Source organism: Macaca nemestrina, chromosome 3 (genome assembly GCF_043159975.1).
Source record: "Macaca nemestrina isolate mMacNem1 chromosome 3, mMacNem.hap1, whole genome shotgun sequence".
NCBI lineage: Eukaryota > Metazoa > Chordata > Mammalia > Primates > Cercopithecidae > Macaca > Macaca nemestrina.
The window spans coordinates 47,280,688-47,301,623 of record NC_092127.1 but is presented as its reverse complement, the minus strand read 5'-3'; the positions used below and the strand labels follow the sequence as shown (position 1 = coordinate 47,301,623).

At 35.6% G+C, this 20,936-nt stretch overlaps 1 protein-coding gene across 12 annotated transcripts in view; it reads right to left on the bottom strand.

Annotated features, from left to right (window-relative positions):
* Positions 1 to 20,936, bottom strand: part of LOC105493295 (inositol polyphosphate-4-phosphatase type II B) — an 822,839-nt gene that overhangs the window by 144,402 nt on the left and 657,501 nt on the right. For all 12 annotated transcript variants that reach the window (XM_011760836.3, XM_011760835.3, XM_011760841.3 and 9 more), the window contains one exon: positions 2,278 to 2,455. In XM_011760836.3, the coding sequence (XP_011759138.1) occupies positions 2,278 to 2,455 (178 nt within the window). The remainder of the gene's footprint in view (positions 1 to 2,277; positions 2,456 to 20,936) is intronic.

The following is a 20,936-nucleotide window of genomic DNA, read 5'->3' as shown; positions in this document are numbered from 1 at the left end:
TTTTCCAAACATACCAGTTCAGAATCAGTAAAGGAAACCAGAGACTATCCATGAAGTAAACAGTTTTATTTTATAACCCATAGTGTACAGCAAGCCCAAAACTTAAAAACAGAACTTTTAAAGCTTACATCCTGCTAATATTAAATTATATTTAAATTTAGAATACCACTAAAACGATCTCTCTTTCATACCTGAATTCATGGATCATACTTTGTTTTAAACCATGAGCTACTAACAGTTTTCATAGACTATACAAAACTGTTAACTTAGATAATTCTCTGAAATTCCAGGCGTGAATTCTTAAAAGAATGCATGGCTTGCAAACTTAACTTAAAAAAAGATCCTCCTAGTTTTAAGGACTGAGAGATTTATTAGTCGACTAAACTTGTCTACTCAGTAGAAAAGAGAAAACATAGGGGAAAAAGTTGGAGCAATGCTGGATTCAAGGAGAAGAGAATGCCCATCCTGACCTCCCCCACTGCCAAAATCACTGCAGCAAGTTGTAAATGATGTATGAAATGACAAATCCCTGCCCAGTGCACAAGAAGAATATAAATACTGCTCTGTAATCACTGCAGTGGTGTGCTACTCGCTAAAATTTTCAGCTTAGGCGAACCCAGGAAAACCTCACCTCATCTGTAAATCCAAAAAAGAAATGAACCAAAATGAGATGATATTATTTTACTGTATGCAACAACCTCCTCTTTTTTCTCTTTCCCTAGCCATAAAAAAACATACTTATTGAATATCTAGAATACTTAGGTGTTACTAAGGCATTTGTCTAAGAAAAATTTTTAAAAAAACTTCTGAATAAGGAAATGTCAAAATCCATATATTAGATGGAGGACACTAGAAAGAACTTCCATTCTGGAGTCATCCAGACCCAGGTTTGAACCCAGGTTTTGTTTGAATCCTGTATTTGACTCTAGCTGCATGACTTCTCACGTTTTAAAAATTTCTCTGAGCTTTAGCCTTTTTCTGTGTTAAATGAAAATAATACGTTCTCCATAATTCTGATGATTAACTAAAATGACATAAAGTGTGAAGCCCATTGCCCTATTTGACACAAAGTAAGTACTTGCAAAATTTGGGTCAATATTTTCCTCCCTTTTCATGATGGAGGCATGTGTTCTGGCATGGAAGGAACGCTGCATTTTGAACTGCAAGTTCTGAGTTTGGTTTTTCACTTTTTAATTTATTAGACAATTCACTCAAACTTCCTGAATAGATATTAACAATTTTTTTTCATGAAAATAGGTATGTTTTCTCCTACGAAAATAACATATAAAAATGTATAAACTGAAATGTTAAATAAGTATAAGATATTATTATAAATTAACATACCTGAATAAAAAGTATGGACATACATAAGATCCAGGTTTCTATGAATCTGTTCTTCAGAGAGGTGAAAAACTATACTTTTGTCTTATTCTACAATTACGAGAATTTTCTTTGGTCAGTTTCTTCAAGGGCATATTTACTAGAAGTGTCTCATAAAAAAAATTACATGATCTCCTTAAAATGCAGAGGTGAAGGATGCACACATTGGAAGTGGACTCCAGGACACTGATTGTACACTGAAAATCAACTGTCACTTGTCTTTTTCTGTCTCAGCTTTCTATCACACAACTAGCTGCCCTCGTTAGCTCTGGAAGTTGATATTGAGTGTCTACCCCATGCCAGACTAGCTCTCCTTTCTGCAGATAAAGGAACAAGTCACCTTTGGAAAAACTAAGGCTTAGATTCTACTGCTTTTCAAATAACTAACACATTTGGAAATTTTTAGAATCTCTCCTCAGTAAATAATGTTGTAGAGAGCAAACCGAGGCAGAGGAAGGACCCCATACAGACTGATGTAAATCCACATCAAAGTTCTGCCTTCAAATGAAGTGTCATTCCTATTCAAATGTAAAGCTTTACATGCATAAAAATTAGGTGATCACCAGAGGAAAATAAAGTAATTTTCAAAATCTCATTTAATTCACTTAATAAGACCATAAACCAAAGAAAATGAAAAATGCCAAGGAAAAGAGAAGATATATACTAACCAATAACAGGTTTCATTTCCTACTAGGAAAAAAAGAGAGTACTCAGTAAGATTTGAACAGAGAATGAGGCCAATTCATTTTGATCCTGTGGCAATACTTTGAAGCTTACTTTTTAACCTACTCTATTCTACATTTCCAGATGCTATGAAAGGCAATGTATGCAGAAAGCCAGACCGATGGGGATTTGAGTATTTCATTTTCCCAACTATAGTGATGATTTGGATCTTACTTTTTCTGAAAGCATCTTTAAAGAATTCTTCAGGCTGTCTGGAGAATGCTGGCTTGCAGAATTAAGCAGTAGGTCTGCATGGGTTGCTACAAGAGGTTGTAGTTGATTGATGTTGCTGAGCACTTCTTTTGCTTTGGCTGTGTTTTCAGGTGAATAGTAAATAAACTGGTATCCGGTACTGCAACAACAAAGATAAAAATAAGTTACACAAACAGCATAATGGATATTCAGCCCTTAATACCAGATGGCAAATGATAAACAAAACTCCAAGTATCACTCTTTCCTACTGATCAGATAAGAACTGTCCTAAGAGATTTTTAATAATGCACTAACAATTTTTATGTAAGGTGACAAAAATACTTTTTAAAACTAGGTAATCTTGTCTTTGCTAAAACACTGGGAAGATTAATACTAATATTTGACATGATTACTAATACTAATACTTGACATGACACATATGTAATCATGTCAAGTAACAGTATTCAAAACAAATTAGTATTACTACTGATTTCTAATGAACTTGAGGCCACGTAAGCCAGTGGGAAAAGCGAGCTTTTATATTCAGGCCAATCTCAACTTAAATCCTGGCTTGTCACTAACTAGCTGGGTGACCTTCGGCAGCTTTCTTCCTCATCAGGAAACTGGTAATCATCATTCAAATGATTCTATGAGGTGTGTAACATTAGAAGTCATTCATATAAAGTGCCTAAAATTGTGCTTGGCACAGAGATAGCATTCAATAACTACTACCTAAAGTTTCCCCCCCATGTTACTAGGTGAGGGCTGTGGAGGAAGTAAATTTTAATAGCTGAGAAATGAGGAGAAAATTAATGAATGTCAAATGGGCACATGGACAAATATATTGGATAGAAAAAGGACATTAGTAGCAGAATGCTATTTCATGGTGTTATTTTATCATGATACTTTTTCTTCTTATGGTTTTCCATTTAACATACAAAGAAATCTAAAACTGATTATTAACTAAAGAATTAATAGACTTTTTTTTTTAAGAGACAGGATCTCACTCTGTCACCCAGGCTGTGGTACAGTGGTGCAAACAGAGCCTACTGCATCACCTAACTCTCAGTCTCCAGTGATTCTCCCACCTCAGCCTCTTGAGTATCTGGGACTACAAGTACAAGCCCCCACACCTGACTAAATTAAAAAAAAAAAATTCATAGAGACCAGTCTTACTATGTTTGCACAGACTGGTCTTGAATGCCTAGCCTCGAGCAATCCTCCCCTCTTGGCCTCCCAAAGTGCTGGGATTACAGGCTTGAGAATTATTGACTTTTATAATAATCATCTAGGAACTAATCAAGCACGTTATGGGAGTAGGGATTTTTAGAGTGAAGGAATCTTTGATCCATTTCATTAGGAAAAGGCATTCCAGCAGGAAAGCTGCAAAACAGCAAAACAGCAAAACAGTTGCTAGAAGCAAAGAAGAGGGAAGTAACGACTCGTGCATTCGCAAGATTGGTGTAAACTTGCTTACATCCCAATATACCCAAATATCAAGACATTTTTTCAAAACACTTTGCAGTCAATGTTAGGTATTTACTGAATATGTCTACTACATTTTTACCAGCTCAATTATTTAAATTCCATAATTTTATTTCTCACCTTGAAACCTCAGACACCACTAAGAAAAACTGACATCTAGGAAGCATTCTCTTTCTATTCCTCTCACACTAGTGATTTTTCAGGGGAAAATTACCAGAATCTTTAAGAAAACAGTTTTTTTTTTTCAAACACATAATGAATATTCCTCCTATTTATTTACTTATTTAGTAAAAGATTAAAAGAAATGCTCTTTGAGGCTTGGGCTATTCAGAAGATTGAACAATAAGTCAATGAAGGTATCAGGTTTATGAAGGCTAAAGAAATGCACTACTAGTTTATGACCCTTACAGATATTTGCTCTCAATTTTTTACTTGTAGACTTTTAAATGTCAGAAGTGAGGGCTTCAAATAAAACATACCTTAATTTGTTATTATGTATATCTTAATGCAAGTTGAAGTAAATGAAAAATAACAATTGTGAGGAGGGAAAAGGAAACAGCAGTCCTTGCCAATTCTTTGTGTCTCTTTTTGACTTCTTGAGTGGTTAAGACAGATCTCATGCAGGAGTGTACTAAGGACTTTAGAAAAGAAATCATGAACTCAGGCTGGATATAAAGTTTAATCCGTAATAGACTTTAATAAATCAAACAGCTCCATATTATTTTTGCAAAGAAAATGATTCTCTAAAGATACAGATGTGTCACCAGAATTTAAACAACGTTTGATACCCAGCAGCTCCGAGAGCAGAAAGCAGGACCTACTTACAGACCCAATGCAGAGCCATGTGGTCGCTGCTATGTGATCCCTCTTTGCAGGTCTGCTATTCTGTCATCAGAGGTTGCTTCCTGTGTCCTCTTATGGCTATTTACAGACTCCCCATGGCTTAGCCTTTGGAAAGCTAGAATACTCATGGCCTTGTGGGGTCTTCCATCTCTCTCTTCACATGACTGCTTTCTGAATGTGTCTTCTGTGGTCTCTCATACACTCACTTCTATCCATTCCATTTTACTCCTATCACTATTGCTTGCCTTCTTTACTATTATTCTTTCCCAGAAGTTCACTGTTACTGTTTTCCTGAATATTACTACTTTCATTATCAAATTCCCTGACAGTCTCTACTCCATTCTTCTCTAATTCACACATTTCTAATATGTATTCTGCACATGTTCTTTACTTATGCCCTAGTTGAATGGTGCTCAAATTTTAGCAGTCACAATGAGATTCCCTTGGGGTTGAGGATAGGCCTCAATGTTTCCTGAAAAAATGCAGATTCCTTGGCAACATCAAGAGATTCTGCTTTAGTAGGGTGTAGCATTTGTGACAAGCACCTCTGGAGATACAGATGTAGGGACGGAGCATCTTTAGAGATACCCTGTCACTGTTTTGACTGAGATCCCCTGTAAACCCTTGATCATGCTACACAAGGACTCTGATAAAAGTTCCCTCTTAAGGTATTCAAATTTTCTTAGCACCTTTTACAAGGCTACTTTTACACCCCATCTTATTCACACAAGTTGCTTTGGTTCCCTCCTCATTACCAGTGTTTGCTCTCCTAACCTTTTTCATCATTTCATCTTTTCCCTCCCAATATATTCCCTTTCCTCTCCCCAATACATTCTTCAATCACCATGATGGGACATAATCCTAACTTCTGCCTCTTTCTCCTAATTCAGTCTTCTTTGGAGCAGAGTTATGTAGCAGGCATCGGTTGAAGTCTTTTTAACGATGAACACCTCACCTAGAGAGGCTGAAAGATTCATTTTCCATAATAAAAGCCAATGCTGGTGTCCAGGATGAAAGGATGAAATAGTATGGTATGGAAAAAAATCACCACTCACAAAATAATTTTAAGTATACATAAATTTTATCTACCTATTCAGTGCCTTACTCTTTAAACATGTCATATATTTTAACAGTTATAGCTTCTTAAATGGGAAGTAATAAGTATAATTTAATTATCTAGATAAAAAGAATATAGCTAAACTCTATTTTATAGTAGTACAAAATTTAAACTGGATCCAAACACTTGAGTCAACAATCAATCAGACAACTCTGGAAGAAAGACAAAATACTTACTTGGATGAAATATTTTATAGAATATAAATAGTACTGCAAATCACAGATAATGAAAATTGAAATTAGTTTCATATTTTTTCTATAGATGAGAGAGTGAATTAAAGTGTACTATATACTTTAATATATTCATTTAAATAAGGTAATTTAATATATATAATATTATTTTCATTAGAATGCACACCCACATCCCCATCCTCACATGTTTGTGTGTGTGTATGTTGTTACTATCCATGTCATATTTTGGAGTTGTAAAAATAATATAAAGCACATAATGAAGTAACATTCACATTCATAAGCTCTAATTGCTAACCAAAGTACAATTAAAACAAGGACTTATATATCCCTGAGTGTATATTTGTGCCAGTCCCTTTTTCCTGGTCTTCCTTATTTTCCTATCCACTTGTTGGCTTGCTCCAAGACTCAGTTCTTGGAACTCTTTTATCTACATGTCCCTCCTAAGTAATCTCATGGTTCAAATACACATGTTGCACTAATGATTTCCAAATCTTCATCTCTAGCCTAGACTTTCACCCTGAACTCCAATGAAAACAAAAGCTCTCCTGCTTACAGATGCAGCTTAACATGTCCCAAACTGATCCCGAGATCTGCTCCCTGCCTTCAACACCCAGCTCCTTTGCACTCTTCCCCATCTTAGATTATGGCAGGTCCATTTAATATTATCTGTCATTCTTTAGCTCTTATCTTTCATCCAAATTTTCAGAAAGTCGTGCTTTTTCCTTCAAAATATATCCAGAATCCAACCACTTATTTCCACATTCATTGCAACCACCCCATCATTCCTACCACTAGGATTAGTGCAATAGCTCACAAACTGGTCTCCACTCCTCTGTACTTAAACTTATCTATTGCAAGATAAACAATACTCTAAGATATTGAAGTCCTTGATTTATGCTTAGGGTTTGAAGAAGGCAGGAGGCAGACAAGAAGAGAAATACAATTTATTTTCCTTAACTCCTTGACCACAAGTGCACATTGTGGGACTTGCTCTGTTACTTATCCATCCTTTCACTTTCCACTCCATTGCTACCTCCACTCCTCAATCTGTTTGCTCAGCCAAGCTACTACTTTGCACAGCGGAGTCATTAAAAAAGATAGATGAGACATGATTAACAGGCAAGGAGGAAAACAAGAAAGAAAAGACAGGGAAGGTGGGGCATGAACAGAAGGGGATTGGGATTGATGACTTTAGGGAAAAATGACTTAGAGTGGTGTGTCTCTTCTCCTGTGGCAGAATTAAATGTCCAGAGGAAAAAAAAATCTAGAACATCTAGAACTATTTCCACTTATCTTTTTCTAGCTCAAACACACCCTGTAAAAAACAAAAAACAAACAACAACAACCAAAAAAACAATGTGGTCTCTTGAATCCGGAGAACTTGAATACTCTCAGTTCTGACTGAGAAGAAAATAGTGTGGATCACAAAAGAAAATTTACACCTTAGTGCACTTAAATATACCCTTCTGGTCTCACACGGTTTAATAACGGGCTTTGTGCCTCTCTGCTTTCCCCAATGCACCCTTTCCATTTTCTACAAGAAGTGGGGTTTGGAGAAAAGAATTAGAAAACAAAAACAAAAACAAAACAGTATTTTACCTCCTATGGATTTCACTTATATAATTAAATGAGCTATATGATCTGTACTTAAATTAATATTTATCTTTACTCCTGTTTTAAAAAAATCACGGTTTTGAGCTGGGCGCAGTGGCTCACACCTGTAATCCCAGCACTTCGGGAGGCCAAGGCGGGCAGCTCACCTGAGCTCAGGAGTTTGAGGTCAGCCTGGGAAACATAGTGAAACCCTGTCTCTACTAAAATACAAAAAATTAGCCAGGCGTGGCAGTAGGCACCTGTAGTCTCAGCTACTCAGGAGGCTGAGGTAGGAGAATTGCTTGAACCCGGGAAGTGGAGGTTGCAGTGAACCAAGATGGCCCCACTGCACTCCAGTGTGGGCAACAGAGCAAAACTCCATCTCAAAAAATAAAAAAATAAAAAAAATAAGAAATCATGGTTTCAAGAAAATTTTAGAATCAAAGAGTGTTCTGATCAAAAGTTGATTCTGTCATTTATTAGCTCTGTGACAAATGATGCCAATTAAGCAGGAAAACAAAATTAGCATTCATTTCTGCTCAAAATTCCCCCTCTAAGAAAATGTGTTTATTGGCTCAGATCACGGTGGTTTCTACTATTCCACTTTTCATTTGGCAAGTTCTTACTTGCACTTTCTAAACCACTGAAACCTCTTTTTTATGCACATCCTTTACTTAGCCCTACTCTTGCTTTAATGCAAATTTTCCAGGTACCATTATATGACCTTTAAATAAGCAAAGTCCAATGTGCTTTCCTGTCCAATTTCCTTTCCTGGCCTATTCCCACTTGTCCATGAGTTCACTTGCCTTGATTTCCTTTGCCACCTTCCAAGATCTAGTCAGTTCTATTTCTGCCTAGTATGGCTTCTGGTATTTTCATGTTGTCCCTCTGCCAGGGTGTTATGAGGATAATACCCAAACCTGGTCTCCTGATTCCTTCCAACCTCGAAACCTTCTCAGCTTCATCCTAGGCCTTATGCCCTAATAGACTTTAATCAAGTATAGGATAAGAAAGATCCAGGAGTAGAAATCATTCCCCAGTACTCTACAAATATAAACGTTCCTTTGACTGCAAACAGGCATGAGAGACCTTTTTGGGGTGACGAAAATGTCCTAAAATGGGATTGTGATGATGACTGCACAACTCTGAAAATTTACTAAAAATCTTCAAATTATATATTTCCAAAAGTTCATTTTTATTCTAGAAAAACTATACTACAATAAATTTCTTTTAGAAAAACCAAATCTTTCCAGCATAAGACATTATAGACTAACAATTATGACTCTGAGATAATACAAAAAAAAAAAAAAAACACACACACAGAAGGTACATATATAAGCCATTTTATTTTTTTCCATGTTAAATCAGACAATACTTTAAGCGAATCCCTAATAAAGCCAATATTTTATACTGCATAATTTATGCTAATAATTTAAATCTCCTCCTCTATCACGTTAATAGATAATAATCATTGGGTACATATACACTATGGGCCTAGCATTATGTTAAATGTTAGTTTTTCAGGGATTATATTATTTAATTTTGACAACAATCCTCTAAGGAACAAATATTAATCCAAGATGTAGAAACTGAAGCTTGAGTAAGTTAAGTAACTTGACCTGGGTCACACAAACTAGCACAGATGGTAAAACCAGGTTCAAACCTGGGTCTTTACTGTTACACAGTTTGAACTCCTAATTATTTTTTACTATCTTTTGAACACAGTATCAACCAATTTTAAATTTGGAAAAATTAAAATGCTATAACTAATATGGGAAACATCTTTAATAAGTATCACTTATAAATATTAAAATAAACTATAATTAAAGAAGTTATCACCTAATTAAAACAAAGTTCATTAGAGATGTATGATTCTATTTTATAACACAGATTGAAGAATTTCAGAATTGTCTCACAGTAAATTATTTTCAACAAATATTTAATAACTACTACTCAGTCAATGAATTAAGAAAAGCAAAAAGACAGAGGTACTCAGTTAACAAGGTAATCAGTGGATCATGTGTAATGATGCCAGCCCACTAAATGCTACATGCAGGGCGGGTAGTGAGAAAGAAGAAAAAGGGAAATACTATTTTGTCTGAGTCTTTTTCCCACAAGAGCTTGCAACCTAAGGCTCTAGACGCTTGGTGTCTATGAATATCCTGAGGACAGCTGCAGTTTCAGGGCTGGCCTACTAACCACTCTGCACTAAAGTTCCTTACATTCCTGAGAGGAAAGGAAAAGGATGGCAATTGCGTCCAACTGTTCTAGGTTTTCCGAGATTGGAGAATCTTTTTGTTACCTAGTTTCCTTATTTGCTGGAAGTAGAAGTTGCAAAAAGATTTTATGAAAACATTTCTCTTATTTTACAACTAAAAAAGGAGGAAGGATAAAACAAATATTAAAAAATAAATATAACTGTATTTATCTGTGGCATTCTAAGTAAACGTATTAACCTTTCCAACACATTCACTGATATGATTAGATTGATGTCTTCCGTATATATGTCATACTTCCTTTCAGGCACATTTTTTACATACAGCTCTACATACCTCATAATCCACAGAATAACTGAAATGACTACATAATATTCAGCTTTAGTGATGCAGAATAGTTTGCTTATTCATTCATCAATTCAAAATGCTTACACTATTTTACTATTATGAATGGTAATCTATGAATATCTCTGAAAAATTTACTCCTTTTATTTTTATTGTGGCCATATTCCTTAAAAAGTGGTATTCCTAAGGGGTATCTGAAAGGGCTGTAGATAGAAAACTGGTAAGGCTAGAGCTTTAAAAATATTTTTACTGACTACTAGGCAGAACAATTTTAGGCAGATTAACATAGTAACTGACTCTGAATGCAATTCACCACATCAATTCACATGATTTTTAATAGCACAAATAATTTATTTTAAACATTATATTCTCTTAAAGACCCATAAGGAATTGAGTAGACCAACTACATTTTATTTCTCTCTGGTGGATAGCAAAATCCCTTCCTAAGTTAACATTGCACATTTATGAAGAGGATGCTTGTGTTGATCATCTTTTGACTGCTTGAGGGTAAATGAGTATGGAAGAAGAACTTGCGAGTAAGGACAGAAGTCTAATTTTCTAGGTTTGGTTCTGTTATTAGCTGCACTGGTGACTGAATCTTTGGTTGTTGGTATTTTCATCAATAAAATAAGTAGGAGAATTCATGCTTTCTGGGATCCTCCATAAGTTCTATGATTTAAAATATTATTGGCTGGGCATGGTGACTCACGCCAGTAATCCCAGCACTTTGGGAGGTTGAGGTGGGCGGATCATGAGGTCAGGAGATTGAGACCATCCTGGTTAACACGGTGAAACCACATGTCTACAAAAATTACAAAAAATTAGCCGGGCGTGGTGGCGGGCGCCTGTAGTCTCAGCTACTCGGGAGGCTGAGGCAGGAGAATGGCATGAACCTGGGAGGCAAAGCTTGCAGTGAGCCGAGATCAGGCCACTGCACTCCAGCCTGGGCAACAGACAGAGACTCCGTCTCAAAAAAAAAAAAAAAAAAATTCTTAATGTGAAAAAAAGCAGAGACTCAACAAGATTATTTTCTTATTTCTCAAAATGTCTCTTTAATGGAATATAAACAACTGACCTTATTAATTAAGCAATGGAAATGAATGGCTTATTTCTTGTATCCCCTTTCTCAGCTGTCTTGGCATTTACCCAGTTATAGAAACCAGAAACCTAAGAGTGCTTCAATCCTGCCCAGTCTCCCTCAAGCCGTCATCTAACTGGATTTAAATTCTGTTAGATACTTCCTTAAAATCTTCAACTCCCCAGGTACCTGTTTTCCCTCATGCCACTATTATAATAGTCTAATTGTTTGCAATTCTTCTGTTCTCTCTACACTGTCACTCCTAATACTATGATCATGCCAATCTTCAGCTGAAAACCTACCAATTGCAGTATCCGTAGCCTATAGGGTGAACTGCCAGGAGCTGACATAGCAAATAATTGTTTAAGATTTGGTCCCTGCTCCCTGCCCAGCCTGACATCCTTTCACATTCAACTACACTCTAGCAGCTGCTCTGTGTTGCTGGAGTTTATAAGCCAAGGTGCAGTGAATGGCACTATCATTCCCCAGATGTATGTGGGAGTCTTCCTTGATACCTCTAGGTTCTTACCTCCACTCCTAACACACACACACAACCCCCAGTTGCCCCTAAATACCTCTGTAATTTATCTCCTCTCCATCTCTGCTGACACTATAAGCCAATCCATCTTCCTTCTCTGATGGGGTTACCACAATAATCAATTATTATTGTAAGCCTCATCACAAGGAAGAGGACATTGAAATAATTCAGGCAGTCTTCTCTAATAACGATTTTCCAATAACAGTATTTATCTCATGTAACACAGCCAATTGTTTGATTTTTCCATGACATAAATTCCATATGTACATTTTTAAAAGTTTATTATCTTGTAGAAAAAAAAAAGAGATGTTCTACAGTTAACTTTCAAACCTCTGAAAAATATAGTATATTGCATTTGTAGATGCCTGGCAATTTATTTGTAGATAAGTTTCTTTTCTGCTGTATGCTGCCTTTGCAATGATGACTGTCAAATATCTAGAACAACAGACAGCTTTAAAACTATTCTGGAAACCACTTGGCTTTTAACAAGTTCAAAAGTTCCTCCTTGGATTTAGTGAATACTGCGGAGATAACATAGTGTGTCATGGTTTAAAATGTTGTTTCAGTTTACAGCAAAGGAGAAAGGTAACTTCTGATTTACAGAAAATAAATCCTCAAATCATATTATCTTTATATATTTAGTTTTAAAAGTAAACAGAAAAAAATGTATTTTTTCCTGTAATTTTCATATTAGACTTAACATTTTTGCTTTTAAACCCTAATCTTCTTGATTATTTTTTTCTGACATATCTCCAGGTACACACATGTAGCCACAGCTATAGCGAAGACAAGGAAATCCAAGAGTGAGAGGTTCAGTGGCTTTCTGAAATCCTACAATAAGACTGGTTATGTATTTTGTCATTTTCAGATTGCCCTCTTCACCAAATTTCATATTATTAAAAATAATAATATTTTTAATTATTATTAAATTAATAATAATTTAATAATAATTAAATTATTAGGGATAGTTTAGCAAATACATTTTGTCATTTACAATTGAAGTCATTTTCTTTAAAATAAATATTTAACTTTTTAAAATTCTGAACTGTCACACTATACACAGTGCCTCCTGCCTAAACATCAGATCATTCTTTGCCTCACAAGCTTTTGGACAGGTTATTGGAAGAATGCCACAACTTGGAAGTGTTAAAGTCACTACTGTATTACTGATATTGAGTCAGGTTTTTAAGTTAGCCTTTTTTCTTATAAATTGTCTCCCTTCTTTCAGAAGACATAAAAGCATATTTTCCCTTGCTAGTGAGGTACAAGGAAACACTGATGTTATACCTGCCAAATATATGTATAGGTTTTGTTATCAAAACCTATAAGACATTTCCCACAAGTGCCTCTTTGTTTGTTTCTTTTTCCTAATTCCAAAAAAAGTCTCTATGTCCACTACCTAATTCCGTCACACTGATCTCTTCTTCAGGCATAGTCATTGGTTCTTCCCTTTGCTCTTATGGCAGGCAACCCTTTGATGTTATTCATTCATTCCCCCATATATAGGTCCATTCATCAAACACTTATCAAGTTAGTCCCTGGGGATACTGACTGTGGTAAACTGGACAGACACATTTCCTATTCTCAGAGCACATATAGTCTAGAGGGATTTTGTACACTGGAGGCTTAAAGCAGACTTGGCTTAGACAAGGAGTCAGAAGAAGCTTCCAGGCAGAAATGATTTTAAGCTAAGATCTGTGGTGGTGAGAAAGTTCTCTCTGATTCACTATGGAGGGCAGTGGGGAGGGAAAGATGATGGTGTCGTGGTGCGAGATGAAGCTGGAGAAGAAACCAGGGCAAGATCACATGTATATATTGTTGCAACTTAGATTTTCTCCTGCAAGCAAGAGGCAGCTAAAAAAATGTTTAAAATTATGAAATCACAAGAATAAATATTTGCCTTTAAGAAATATAATTCCAACCAAGATAAGGATAAATGATTGGGTGAGAGCCAGTCTGGAAGGAAGGACAGTAATTAAGAGGTTTGATAATAGAATATTTAAAAGACAGTGGTTCTATGGGCTAGGATTCTTAGCCCATATTTTATTGTTAAAATGAATAACTTCCAGATATATAAGAAGGTAAATTAATTTTAAGAGAAAGCAAGGGAGAAAAAGTTGTCAAGGATTTTCAGGTACTACATTGAACAGTGGGGTAGATGATCATACCTTTTTATTAAGAAACATAACACCCAAAAGAAGCAAGTTTGAGAGCCAAAGGGATGCAAAATGATTCAATATCTCAATCTTGAGGTGTATGGGAGATATGAGTAAAGTGGAGCTACCTGCTAGATGCTTATAAACATAAATATAAATATAAATACATATATGTATATATTTATATGTATTTATACACCTCATTAGCCATACCTCTACTTCACACATGAATAATATCCAAATTCATATTTCTTAACTAAGAAGCCTTAGTTTCTTAGTTAAGAAAGAAGTCCTCTTAACTAAGTGTAGTTATATTAAGTGTAGGAATTTATCTAGAAGAAACACTCAGAAATTTGCAAAGATATATGAATAAGGATATACCTTGCAAGTGCAGGTGGTTCTAACCAAAAACTTAGGAACAATCTAAATGACCATCAATAGTGTATTGGTTAGATAATTATGTTAAATCAAATCAATAAAATCCTACTCAGCTTACAGAAAGAATAAGATTTCCATGCACTAAATTAAGAAACTGCCTAAGCATTTTTGTGGAAATGTATCCCTTACATATATTTACATAAATAATAGCTAATATCGATTAAGACCTCATCATGTGCCAGGCACAGTTATAAATGCTTAGTATATATAAACTCATCAAATTTTAAGAACAACCCTCTGGGGTAAGCAATATTATTTCCACTTTACAGATGAGGAAACTCAGGTACAGAAAGGTGTGGTAATCTAATGTCACAAAGACAGTATGTGAGAGTCAGAATTCAAATCCACACTGGGAGTAGAGTCTATGAATTGTCTGAGATGAAAGTTTCTGCTTGTCCCAGAATGGGGGACAGAAAAATTAAACAGAGTTACAGAAAATTCAAGAACATCATATTCTTAAGATTTGAGTTTGTGGACTAAGAGAATCACTGCTAAAACTTAAGTAATTTGACATTCCAAGAAGAAATCTTGCTGCAAAATATATTAAACTGCTCAGATTGGTTTGTTTAAAAAAAAAAAAAAAAGGACTGGAACAGGTGGGCTTTCAACTATACAAGCCTCTTTATTCCTTGAATTTGTGGGCTATAAACAAATTTTGATTTTGTATACAGCTACAATGAAAATAAAAGAGAAGGAAAAACTGCATTACAAATTCACTTATTACAAATTCAGTCAGGATCATGTGAAATTGAGCAAAAGTCCTTCCATTCATTGTACCACATTTAGTTCAAAGCTTTGCAGGCCTCATTATTTATTTCATACAGTATGTTCAAGCCTCAGCATGACTACTTAATTAAAAGCACTTTACTCTCCCTCTATGAAGATTTGGTGTTATATACAAGGAGTTGTATATAGGGAAGTCCACATGAAGAGAAACCTGGTGGACAGTTTTGGCTGATCTATCCCGTATTTGCCAAAATATGAACAGAGTTAAGAGCTGAGAGTAGCCAACAAGGAACTAACTCACAGAAGGAAAAAAAAATGTACTCCCAAGGAATCAAATTATAATCAAAAGAAAAACTTTAATTACCGTTTCCTTCAAAATGATATATTGTCAGCTACTGAACACAGTCCAAAAGAAAAAAAGGAACTGACAGGGGCTTTTATTTAAATTATTCTTATTTCCAGAGTGCCCATGTAATTTTACCATAATTTTTAAAAGAAAATTTTGTGACAGAAAATGTTCTTACTGAAAAGAAAAAAATAAAGTATATTCAAAAGTGAAAGGGAGATAAATTTTAGCTAAATTTTAGCTATAGCCTATGAGGCTGATCTTTTTAAATTTGGAGTATTGGGCATGACTCCTAAAGAAACACAAAGATTTAAGTTGTTTTATAAATGAAGAGTATTATATTCATATTATGTATATGTGTGTGTCTGTGTGTGTATATATATGTATCTATCTATAAAAATATATATACATTTGCATACCATATATATATATATATACACACACACACACACACACACACACACACACACTTTTTTTTTTTTTTTCTTTCTTTTGAGACAGGGCCTCTCTCCGTCACCCAGAGGCTGGAGTTCAGTGGGATGATCTCGGCTCACTTCAACCTCCACCTTGCAGGCTCAAGTGACCCTTCCACTTTAGCCTCCCAAGCAGCTGGGACTAAAGGCACATACTACCAAGTCTGACGAATTTTTGCACTTTTTTGTAGAGACAAGAGTTTTGTCATGTTGCTCAGGCTGGTCTCAAACTCCTGAGCTCTAGCAAACCACTGGCCTCGGCCTCCCAAAGTCCTGGGATTACAGGCATGAGCCATCACCCCTGGCCTATACTATGTATATAACTTAAAAATTAGTCATTTTAAACAGTTTTGCAGTTTTGAATTTTTAATAGAAAAAAATAACGATGTAAATTATATGTGTTAAAAAAGACTGGATGAGAGCACCCAGTATGCTACCAGTAATTGTTGTTAAGGAGGAATATTACAAGTATGCTTTTAATCACTTTCTTTTGATTTTTCTGTTTTCCAGTAAGCATATTTCTTTACAAAACTGGAAAGTTATCAGTGAAATTATTTATTAAAATATATATCATTAAAGGATCAAAGTATTTCTACTTAAAATATATATGGTATGACTTATGAGTTCATACAAAATACAAAGCATAGTTAAGATCTCAGACTCTAAATTGCGCTGTCAATGACTGACAAGTCAAAGGTCTAAGTGGAACCTAGGGATCAAATAGAAAAAAAATCAAAGTAGGGAAAAAAAGAATTATCATCCCCAATCAAATAATACGATCACATTGCTTTCACCGAATGCTTCAAATCACTCTCTTTCATAAAAAGAAATAAACATTTTTATTCTTAAGAATGAAAGTGAAGGTGATTAAAACAAATATTTTTGTAACTACTGATTAGTCTGCTCATTTGTTACTGGAGAAGGCATAGAAATCTGATTTTATGTTTTGCATCTCCCAAATTAAGTAGTGGTTAATAGTTCTATCAGAAAAACATATTTCAAAGGTAACAGTATAAGGTTTTGCATCCAGTTCTCCCATTCCTGGTTTATTGGATGCCTACTATGTTATAGGTTAGGGACAGCTTATTTCCCTGATATGATTTTCCCCTTTTTATGTAAAAATCCTCCTATTTATAATAGAGAGTAAGAAAATATCTACCTTTATTCCTCTTTACAGTAGTAAGAAAACTTTTCAGTCCCAGAGTTTTTGCCCTGTGACTGTGTAACCATTGATCTTATAGGAGATACGGCTGCTTTAACTCTTTATGTTGTTGTTTGCTGTGGTCTGAATGTTTGTATTCCCCAACATTCATATGTTGAAACCTAGTCATGAAGGTGATAATATTAGCAAGTGGAGCCTCTGAGAGGTGATAAGGTCATGAGGAATCTGTACTTGTAATGGGAGGTCCCTGCGAGCTGCCTTGCCCTTCTACCAGGTGAGGGTACAGCTAGAAGGTGCCATCAATGAGGAATGGGCTCTTATCAGACACTCAATCTGCTGGTGCCTTGATTTTGGACTTCCTAGTCTCTAGATCTCAGGGCCATAAGTTTCAGTTGTTTATAAATTACCTAGTTAAGATATTTTGTTAGCAGCAGGAATAGACTAAAACCTTGCTTTACTTTTCTTTAAAAAAGGTCCCCAGACTGGGCGCAGTGACTCCCACCAGTAATCCCAGCACTTTGGGAGGCCAAGGAGGGTGGATCACGAGGTCAGGAGTTCCAGACCATCCTGGCCAATATGGTAAAACCTCATCTCTACTAAAAATACAAAAAAAAAAAAAATAGCCAGGCATGGTAGCATACGCCTGTAGTCCCAGTTACTCAGGAGGTTGAGGCAGAAGAATTGCTTGAACCCGGGAAGCAGAGGTTGCAGTGAGCTGAGATCACACCCCTGCACTCCAGCCTGGGTGACAGAGTGAGACTTCATCTCAGGAAAAAAAAAAAAAAAAAAAGTCCCAAATTCCAGCACAGGCTGTAGTTGTTGCAAGATCAAGTAGAGCCTGCCACATTCTTATCAGTAAGACTTTAGTTTATTTTTCTTAATACTTTTTGAAGTGATTTTTTTCTCTTTTTTGATTGAAATCTGGGGGAAACAAATATTCATTAAGAGCATCTGGAGCATATTCAGGGAAGGTGGCTGTGTAACTAGGGTAATCACTCAAGACAGGCATTTAAATTAGGACCACTTGCAGGGCATTAGTTCTGTAGTTCCAAATGAATACATAGATAGTAACAAATTAAAATTCTCAAGAAGAAGCTAACATGTCCTTCATGGGCTTTTTTTTCTTTCTTTTTTTTCATTTTAACGAAGAGTCTTGGTTTTAATTACTTTTTTGTGTTAATGAAAGAGTTAGGCTTTTAGGTCATGATCCTACTTAGTGAAAGTTCCGTCTGAATCTGATGTTCCTGACATCGAGGCAGGTGGATTGCCTGAGGTCAGGAGTTCTAGACCAGCCTGGCCAACACTGTGAAACCCTGTCTCTACTAGAAATACAAAATTAGCCAGGGTGTGGTGGTGTGTGCCTGTAGTCCCAGCTACTTGGGAGGCCAGGGACAGGAGAATCTCTTGAACCCAGGAGGCAGAGGTTGCAGTGAGCTGAGATCTTGCCATTGTAATCCTGCCTGGGCAACAAGAGCAAAACTCTGGGATGGGATGCAATGGGATGGGAAGGGAAGGGAAGGGAAAAAAAAAATCTGAGTGTGGTGGCTCATGCCTGTAATCCCAAAACTTTGCAAGGCCACTGTGTGTAGATCCCTTGAGCCCAGGAGTTCAAGACCAGATTGATCAAGATGTTGAAACCCTATCTCTGCAAACAAATATAAAAATTAGTTGGGCATAGTGGTGTGCATCTGTAATCCCAGCTACTTGGGAGGCTGACATAGGAGAATCACTTAAACCCAGGAGGTGGAGGTTGCAGTGAATGGAGATGGCACTAATGCACTCAGCCTAGGTGATAGAGTAACACTCCATCTCAAAAAAAAAAAAAAAAAAAAAAGCTTAAAGAAAGCAAAATATATGTTGTAGGAATAAATTTTCCTTTCTGTTAAACAATGCTAAAAGTAAACACTTGATTCATATTTTGAGGGAGAAATCCACAAACTTTCACATGGTGTTGAAGTAAATCAACTGACACTAAGTACAAGTAGGTGTTTGATGTTACAAGAGAATACATAAGTCACAAACATCCTGATTTGGGTCTATTAAAAAATGTGTAATTAGAATTTTGGTTATCTTAGAAAGATATCAAGTTTTCAGAATGAAATCCTCTATGATATGTTCAATTGTGTGTGTCTGAACGTTACTCAAGCCCAGATTGTCCAAGATCAAAATTCTTATAGCTTTACCCTCACATTCGGTTCCATTTTGCAACTCTCTAATGAGTTTAGGATTCTCCAAACAAAAATTTCCAGTAAGTGAGTTGTAATACTTTATATCTCAATAAATATTCTTTTACTTAGATTTCCTTTCCTCTTGATATATACCAATTGAAGTTCTATATAGTTTTTCAAGTTCAACTCATTTGTGTAGGTATTTCTGGTTTTATTCTCCAAACCTTTTATCTGTCTTCAGATAGCACTATTCGTTCATAGCCATATCAGTAGTTCTCAACCCTGGCTACACATTAGGCTCACCTGGGAAGCTTTTAAAATGTATCAATCCCCGGGCCCAACTACCAAAGGCTTTGACTTAATTTTTCTGGGGTGATATCCTGTTATAAACAAAAGGTTTTAAAGCTCCAAAGGTGATTCCAGTATGCAGCCAAGGTTGGTAACCCCTGCTCTCTATATTATTAATCTTATTGCATTATGATTATTTGTGAAACTTTTTCTCCAATTCTAGTTTTTAGCACTTTTAAGTCAGCAACTATATCTGATTTATATGTGAATTCCAATGCCCGTGTATTTGATCTACATAATACTTATATACACAAGGCACTCCATGTCTTATTCAAGGAAAGTATAATGTATTACAGAAACATCACACAAGAAAAACCTTAATACATTACTTTGGCCTAGTAAGGCTACAAGAGAAGTAAAAATAAAATATTAGGGAGGAGAGCAAAATCAACTTGAAAAATCAGGAAAGCCTAATTACAGGGGTGAAATTTTCACATGGACCATGTGTAGAATTTTGAGTAGGATTATGTAAATGGCTTTCACAGAAAGAAATGAAAAATAGTAGAAAATGAGGAGAACGGAATAATTTCTTGTAAAAGGAAACAGAACAAGGAAAAAGGAAAAGGTAGAAATACATGAGGCCCATCTAGGAAATAGTTTATACAGCGTTTTAGAAACAACAATAGAAGTGGGTGATGAGGGTAGACATTGGTGGGAAAATCATGGGTGCTTTGAATGCCCAATGGATAAGCATGGACTCCTCAAAGTTTCTAAGCACAAGAGTAAGGTACTCAGATACTGTGCTTTAAAAGTTCAATCTCCCTAATTATCTCATAACTTTTAATAAATATGGTTGTATGACCTGAATTGCTTTATACAAATACTATAAGCAATGTTCTTATGCTAAAACCCTTTTCATTTTGTGGCCATTGTATTAATCACAAAAGAGATCATCAATGGACATAAACATAAATTATATCTTTTCTAAGATGACAATATTTTATTGGCTTAGATGAGAAAAAAAAATAAGTGAAGGTGAAATAGTACAATGACTATGGTTTTTCCCAAAAAATCTGGCCTAAAAGAGTTGGCTATCGGGTTTTTTTTTGGTTTTTTTTGTTTGTTTGTTTGTGGTTGGGGGCAATATCAAATGAAAGACTAGGCAAAGAAAAATTTCCTCACTTGTGATTTCATGTCCTGCAAAATATCATTGTCTACTTTAACCTAAAGTCCAAATTACTCATTTCATATAGTCATTCTTCTATACATTGCTGTTGACAGAGAAATGCAATATTTGTTGCTGAAAAAGCCTGCAGAAAATGTATTGCATGGTGCGATAACTCTGTAATCATTAAATCTCAGCTCAAGTTAGCTCTTAATTTAACAGGTAGGCTGATAGTCATGCTCAACAGTATATTGCCTCAGCAAGCAGTATTTGTCCCAAACCACTGCCCTATGGAGAATTCTTTTAAGATCCA